The sequence below is a fragment of the Sceloporus undulatus genome, chromosome 5, assembly GCF_019175285.1.
Source record: "Sceloporus undulatus isolate JIND9_A2432 ecotype Alabama chromosome 5, SceUnd_v1.1, whole genome shotgun sequence".
Classification (NCBI taxonomy): domain Eukaryota; kingdom Metazoa; phylum Chordata; class Lepidosauria; order Squamata; family Phrynosomatidae; genus Sceloporus; species Sceloporus undulatus.
This window is the reverse complement of record NC_056526.1, coordinates 61,267,832-61,276,286: the sequence shown is the minus strand read 5'-3', so window position 1 is coordinate 61,276,286 and position 8,455 is coordinate 61,267,832. Positions and strand designations below refer to the sequence as shown.

Here is an 8,455-nt window from a genome sequence, read left to right as displayed (position 1 = left end):
AACCCCAAACCACTACAGTTCTAAGAACATTCCAGTCATCTGAGTTGCATTTTTTTTTCACCAGTGAAAAATCTGCATTCAACTTAAGTATTATTATACCTGTCATTATTGACGAACCTAACAGGTCAAAACAATGCAGTAGGTAGTAGTCAACATTTTAATCTACATTAGGATGCGTATACTGCAAATTACTTTGACATTTTCCATTCCACCTACCACCTCAAAAAGGTATGAAACAAAGGAAGTTATTGTTATCATCACCTGGCATCATCCTGGTGAGGTATTATGATATAAATTGAACTTACAATATCGTAAACTGCATCTTTGGTCATTGTGGAGGTCACAAACCTGTTCTGACTGCACAACAACCATTCTGCAGCTAGCTTGGCAATGTGGAAGCCCCCCCAAAGCAGCCATTTCTATGTTACTGAAGAGTGGAGGCAGAATCAGAGAAGGCGCCATCTTCTTTCCCTTAGCAGTTACTGCTATGAAGCAACATAATTCTCAAGGACCTCCTCAACCAAGGCCAACCCAGTTAGTGACCAGTGAAAAGCCAAGGATCAAACCATAAGTATCAGTCTGTGTGTGAGGGCATGCACCTTCACTGCATGGGAGTAAAGCCTATCAATTCAATTGATTATAGTCTGTATAAACACACAGAGAATCAGATTGTGAACAAAGTCTACCAAACACTTATTGAAAATGCAGATTATCATTACACAAATTTTATCTTGCAAGTATTATATATATACTTGCTGCACAAAACTCTTCAAATTTCACAGAAGTAAATCTCACTGTGTTCCACAGGGCTTACTTCTAAGTAAGTGTGCCTAAAATCACAGTTTTAATAGCACTCTTGGATGATCAGCATTACTGTATATACTTGGCTATGAGTCAAGAAATTTATGCCCCCAAAATCTTGGGTAGACTTATATAAGGGTCAATACATCAGTGCTTAGAAGGGTCCTAAAGCAAGCATGCCTGATGCCCCAATCTCCATTGAACACCAATTTCTTCCCACTCCAGTCCGTTTTGCAAGCCATTGCTTCCTATCGGAAAAACTCCCCATTTAAAAGCACTTGCGTCTCTCTCTGCTCCGTTTTGCAAGCCTGGCTTCCTATGGAAACAACTCCCCATTTAAATCCACTTACTTCTCTCTTGCTCCGTTTTGCAAGACTCGGCTTCCCATGGACAAACCTCTCCATTTAAATCCACTTGCTTCTCTCTCTGGTCCCTTTTGCAAGACCTTGCTTCCTATCAAAAAAACTCTAATTTAAAACCATCTCTCCAGTCCATTTTGCAAGACCTTGCTTCTCATAGAAACAACTCTCCATTTAAATCCACTTGCTTCCTTTCTCAATCCGATGTTAAAACCTTTCCTCCAGCACCTGGGAATCAGTTGGGAGAGCTCCAAAGGAGGAGAAAGAGGGACGGAAGGGGTATTTCCCCCTTTCTATCCTTCTTTATAACCCCCTAAATTTAATCCTAGACCTATCCACCCAGGATTTTGACCCTGAAACCTTCCCTCAAATTATACATGAGGGTGACTTGTACACGAGTAGATACGATATTAATAACCTAATCATAGCAACTTGTTAACAAAGGAAAATAGCTGTATGACAACTGGATTATATATAATCCAGCATGAGCCCCACTCTGTGTGGGGCTGCCTTTGGCAAAAACACTGGCAAAATCAACACCAGTGCTTAACAACATAGGTCAACAAATATGGAAAACAAAGCAGTGACCAAATGTTTGGAAATGATCAACATACATTCCCATCCACAAAAAGGAGACGCAAAAGATTGCAGCAACTATAAAATCATAGTTCTAAACCAGGGGTAGGCAACCTTTTTGAGCCGGGGGCCGGCTTGCTGTCCCTCAGACAACTGGGGGGCCGAAGCCAAAAAATAAATAATTAAATAATTTTATAAAAAATTAAATAAATAAATAAACCGGGACAAATGTAGGATAAAATTTTCAAATGGAGGACATTTTTTAAAAAAAAAAAATGGAGGACACGCAAAAAAATTGCTGATTTTTTAAAAAATGTTAATATAAATGCATGTTTCAGAGGCTTCTATAGACAATTGCCCCCCTTGCCCGCCGCTTGCCCGCCCTTGCCTGCCACTTGCCCCCCCTTGCCCGCCTCCTCCTGATAGGCCAAAGGCTCCAGCGGCAATTGGCGGCAGGACCAGGCTGGGGCCGGTCCCAAGGCCTTGCTGGGCCACATCCGGCCCGCGGGCCGCAGGTTGCCTACCCCTGTTCTAAACTATCATGAAAGCAAGATTATGCTCAAACTGCTGCAACGTAAACTCCAACTATACATGGAGAGAGAAAGCCCAGATGTTCAAGTGAGGTCCATGAAAGGAAGAGGCACTAGGGACCATATTACAAACATATGATGGCTAATGGAGCGCACCAAGGAGTTCCAAAAGAAAATCAGCATGTGTTTTATAGACTGTAGCTTTAGACTACATTGACTGCATAGATCACTAAAGGCTATGGAATGTCCTTGAAGACATAGGACTGCCAATACATCTGATAATCCTGATGAGAAATCTGTACTAAGAACAAGAGTCTACTGTTAGAGCAGAAAACAGAGAAACAGAATGGTTCCCAACTGGCATAGGGGTCAGGCAAGACTGCATCCTTTCCCCCTATCTGTTCAACTTGTATGCAGAACATATTCTACAAAAAGCAGGCTTGGACACAAGAGAAGGAGAGAAAATGGAAGGAAGGAATATCAACAATCTAAAGTATGCAAACGACATAACATTACTAGCAGAAAGCATCACAAACCCAGAGCAACTACTAGGGAAGATCAAGGAAGAAAATGCAAAGGCAGGCTGATTGTTGAACATAAAGAAAAGAAAAAATAATGACCACATTACACAATTTACACGAATTCAACCTAGACAATAAGGAAACAGAAATACTGTAATAAAAGAGTTCTCATACCTAGGATCAAACACTGATCAGAGCTGGACTGCAATCAAGATATCATAAGAAGACTAAGAATGAGGAGAGCAGCTATGAAAGAACTAGAAAAGTTCCTAAAATGTAAAGATTTTCAGCTGAGCATAAAAGTTAGAATCCTTAATGCCTACACACCTTCTCAAAACATACTTCCAGAAATACAAGAAGTAAAAAATTGACAAAGTGTATTTATATGAGGCAAGAGTTCACACTTCTAAGCTGTACTACGTTGTGCATGTACAAGTTCCTCACAAAAACCAAGTATTTCCCTGCTGGTCTTATTTTAAGGTGTCACTTTAATTATCAGCTCTGCTTTACTTATAAGGATACCTTCCACACCATGAGCACAGAAACAATATGTAAATATTAAATATATACACAACATTTTAAAAAATGAAATTCAACTTACAGAGACAGGAAAGTAATGTTTGCTGAAACAAGGCCCAGGTTTGGTATGGTTTCGAATTCATTACTGTTCAGTTTTCTGTCAACAATATAAAGAAAATCAGATGACACAGAAACAAGCAATGATTTGGAGCTTTTTGATTTCTCCTTAGCCATTTTGCTCTACAGGTATCATAATAATATTGTCATTGTGTGCTTTCAAGGTTTGTTTTTTTAACTTATGGCACCCCCTAAGATAAATCAATCATGAGATTTTCTTGGCAAGGTTTATTCAGAGGTTATACCATTGTCTTCTTCTATAGCTGAGAGAGTATGACTTGCCCAAGGTCACCCAGTGGGTTTCCATAGCTGAGCAAGGATTTGAACCTGGTCTCCAGAACTGTAGTCTAATGTTCAAACCACATCATCACATCATCACACTGGCTCTCCTTAATAATGCAGCACATTCCAAAAAGAAGTCTTAATCTTAAAATCAACAACAATAACAACAAAAAACAGGGTTTAAGCTATATCCCTTTCACCATGTGTGTGTTCTTGTGACAAAGTAAGCCAGGAATTGGCAGGAACCCTGGCTTACGGTAAACAAGTAGCATGGTGGTCTGTGCTGCCTAGCGCTCCATGGCTTGTTTATCATGACAATCAACAGGAGACATAATACACTGTTCTAGGCTTGTTTGTGGATTTCATCTCTGGTTTGCTGAGAGAGAAACACTCCAGTCTTGTTGATATGCCCAAGTTTGTTTGCTGTTTTATGCTCATTTCCTATTTATGATGACCCTAAGGAACAGATTTGTCCTATGTAAGATTTGTTCAGAGGAGGTTTGCTTTTGCCATCCTGAAGCTGAAAGTGTGTAACTGGCCCAAAGTCACCCAATGTGTGTCCCTGACTGAGCAAGGATTCAAACCCTGGTCTCCAAAGTTGTAGTGCAATGCTCAAAGCACTAAACCATGATGGCTGTAATAAAGAAACCTCATACCACAGCTTTAGTTCGTTTAATCACTCCTGCTGCAAATGGGGACTCGTCTCCTTACATGTGATAAAGTAGGGTTCCCACTGTCCTCTGGCTATTTTGTCATGCAATTTGCTTTGCATAAAAAGTCACAATTCTGGAGAACACTACTTTATCATAAACAACCACCACACTAATGAATGAAACCTATTTGTCCCTACTTTGGTCCAAAGAAGCCAGGATTACTAAAGAAGCTAGGAATGATTTTCTTTAGCCTAAACTGGGACTCCTGGCTTTTAGCTCAAACCATGTCAAATATCATTAATAAATAACAAACAAACCTGGTTTGTGATTCTAGCTCATCAAGAGAGTAACAAGTCAGTATTCCCAGTGTAGGTGATATATCTTCCTGGACTATTCTAGCAGGGAGAAACAAACAGACTGCATGTACCAGCATGTAGCTCATTCACTATAAACCCTTATTCTCCAGCATTCCAGGGTATCACTATGTACAAACACAGCCACTGAGATTTTACAGTCATATAAAATTATAAATACCACTGTTCTTAAAATAAACAAATTTAAAGAAGACATGTTATAATGCAGACAGAGAAAGTAAAAACTTGGAAACAATACATCTACTTACATTTCTTTCAAACCGTGAAGGTGACTCAGAGAACTTGGCTTGATTGAAGAAAGTCTGTTGTGGCTTAGATCTCTAAATGTTAAAATATATATATGTAAACAAGTGTCATTTTATTTCAATACCAGCATATTAATAAATAAACAAATAAGTTGTAGCTGTAGATTAAATAACACAGGACTGTGATGAAAAGACGTTTCAATATTGTAGCTGTTTTTAATGTATTTTCGGTCGCTGAATTCAAAAAACCCAATACAGTATAAATGTCACATTACACACAGGTTATTTCACAAATTTGGTATTTTTTATCAATTCAGTTGTTACTCAGCTTTGATTAAATGAGGACACTGATGTTCCAGTGTGATTTCTTTTAGTGTTTTTAGATGCATTTTTGTGATTCATCTCTGTGAATTAACATGTTTTGAAAGTCTGTTAGAAGACTTTGGGGGGAAACAGATGGGCAGGAAGGAGCAGCTTGAAGCTGCACCTTCCAAAGACAGATTGGGGCCATGTCAACCACAGGCTGCAGCCAGTTTCCAGGTGGCTTCAGAGCACCTCCTTTTTCAGTCAGGGAAAAGCTGGTTTTGCCAGCCCTGCTACAGGCCCATGGCAGCTTCATGACGCTCCAGTGGCATACAGAGTGTAAATGCTGCACTGCTGGAGTGTCATGAAGCTGCCCACATCTGGACAGCAGCCAATTTCTGGGTGGCTTCAGAGCAGTTTTGTGAGGTCTGGCATTTAAACGCCATGCTCTGAAGCCACCTGGATGGTGGCTTAAAAGGGCCATCTGTCCAGGTCCTTTAACCCCTTTCTTACTCTTTCCAGGATAATTCTTTGCAGGATCATTTCATTCAGTCAAATATTACAACATAGTAATGTCAAAATAAGTTGTGAAAAAACTGTGCATGATGAAACAAATCTGAGGTCAATTTTGGATTTAGAACACCAAACCTCTATAAAACCAGAATACATTCTTTAAAAAGTTTTAACGTCTCTCATTTTTTCAGGTCTGTGCAATTAATAGAATCCATCACATGCACTTTGGGCCCATACAGACAGGCCAAAATAAATCTGCTTCAGGTCACTTTGCTGTTTAAATGATGCATGCATCCTATGAGGCCAGAAGCTATGCCAAAGCTGTGACCCAGTCCTTAGGACTGCAGTATGGCTCTGGCGTGGCTTCTGGCCTTTTAGAACGCGTGCATCATTTAAACAGCATACCTCCAAAGTGACCCGAAGCAGCTTTATTTTGGCCTGTCTATATGGGCTCTTTGATTCTGTTACCCCAACACAGTTACCACTTATTGATACCTGTTTGATACCTGCTTCCCCAATAGAATACATAACATCTTTTCGTCTACTTCATCTAATGAATGCAGAGTTGAGAAACACAAGGCCTCCAGGTATTATAGGACTGTAAGTTCCAACAACATGAGCCAGCATAGTCAATAGTAAGGGAAGATAGACAGAGCAGCCCAACCAAGTCTGGAGGACCACACATTTACCATTCTTGATTCAATGTATTATATGAAATTTATCAATATCTGTTGCATGAAAGCTGGATAGGAACTAGTTTTATGTTTGCTTTAACTGGTTTAATAAAACATCTTATTTCTAAGACTAACACAGGAATAACTGTGCAGAATCAAACCGCTTTTCCCACCTTGAAAGTCTAGGAGGCCAAAGCTTGTTGTTACAGTCTAATGACATCTGGCAAATCTGCCATAAAGCTGTTGCTCAATTTATGGTTTTCATCTGGTAAGCCTAAATTTGCAAAGTCTAGCTGTACTGATGGCTGGGTGGCTTTCTTGCATTCACGTGTCTCTGCACCATTAATTCTCACACATAAAATTTTTAACGTGAACCATATGCAAGTACAAAAAAAGCATCACTAAAAACCAAAGTCTGAATAAATACTTCACCCTCAAGGCACCAACATATCACATTTAAATGAAACAACCTGATCTCCTGCAGATGTGTATCACTTGTAAGACAATAAGCCTCATTCTGCATGTGTGACTCCCTTGACAGACAGACGCACTGGGCTGGATCAGGACTTAAGAGTAGGCCATTACTATCAATGGGAAGCTGGTCCTAACTAAAGTTCTGTTGTTTCAAATGTATCTGCTCTAAGTTTGACTATGACACAATCAATCATGGGTTTCTACATTGTATCACCACATAACATAACTAAAAAATTGTAGTCCAAATAATTTTAAAAGATTGATAAGGTGATTTAAAATAAATTCACTGTAAAAAAAAAAGAGAGAGAATGACTTTATCCTGCCTCATACCCAACTCAATATTTGGCTTTGGTTCACAGAAGAACTATGTAAACACATAGCCAAAATGCTATGAAGTCATGTCTGTTAAAGTCTAATACATTATTCTTTATTCTGCATTAGACAAGTATCAGAGATCAGCAATTGTTTCAACAAAGGGCTTTTAAAACTTCACTCTTTCTTCATTTCACCTAAAAGTACAAAAATCTTTTAAAAGGGGAGGGGGCTCCCTTCAAAGATTTATTTAAAACATGCTTGCCTTAGGACCTACCAGACAGTAACAGACGTGAGTGGATTTGTTCTGCTGGAGTTATAACATGAGCGGGGAGGGGGTGGAATCTGGCAAAGCCTTTAAACTATAAAAATCCTGCAATTACAACCACTGCTGTGCATGATCACCAAACTGGAGCCAGACACTTTCACTCAGAGCTCAAACTCACCATCCATCTGGAGTCTATCAAGGCGATCATAAGCACAACTTGCATTATGTTTCAAACTAAATTTGTGTTTTCTAACACTGCTGCTGCTATCCAGATTTTTCCATGCACTACACTGCCTTAAAAAAAACCATGCAAATAGCCCTCAAAACCCATCACTGGTTTTCCTAACTCTGATTCAGAACATTATGATTCCCGACTTTTATAACGTGCTTTTACTGCTCAGCAGCCCAAATCAAACAACTATTACCAGTTCTTTAATAGGTCTGCATTTATATCTAATTTTAGTTTCTAGAAACATAAAGGAGGGAAGAATTGCTCATTTGGATGGACATTCCTACAAAAATAAAAAAATAAGAATGCAAGGAATGGGCTGAAAATTAAGATACATGTGATGCTTTCTGAAATCAGTTTTGAAAATGTTCTTGTGATACAATCACACTTTTAAAATGCACACATTTGTCTTTTTAAAAGGACAAAATGAGGCGATAGGATTTCTTGTACTACTAAAAAATAATATGAACAAATCTCTCCTTATAATTTAGAAATAGGAGCTGGAACCACTGAAGTGGTGGAAACACATTTTCCACTCTCAATTGCCTCCTCCCTCTCGCCCTCCCTTCCTCCGCCCTCTTTTAAACCGCAGTACATGGAAAGAAAAATCTTTGCAGTGGTTTAAGCTCACTGGTAGCACTTTTGACATTATGAAACATTAAACTGCGATGGCTGGCTGGTTGGATGGACTTGGGCATTCTGAGT

General features: G+C 39.2%; 1 protein-coding gene across 1 annotated transcript in view; it reads right to left on the bottom strand.

Moving 5' to 3' along the window:
• The window catches only part of LRIG3 (leucine rich repeats and immunoglobulin like domains 3), a 68,226-nt gene that overhangs the window by 50,517 nt on the left and 9,254 nt on the right, over positions 1–8,455 (bottom strand). The window contains exons 2-3 of the mRNA XM_042470418.1: positions 4,981–5,052; positions 3,389–3,463 (exon numbers count right to left, since the gene is read on the bottom strand). Of these exons, the coding sequence (XP_042326352.1) occupies positions 3,389–3,463; positions 4,981–5,052 (147 nt within the window). The remainder of the gene's footprint in view (positions 1–3,388; positions 3,464–4,980; positions 5,053–8,455) is intronic.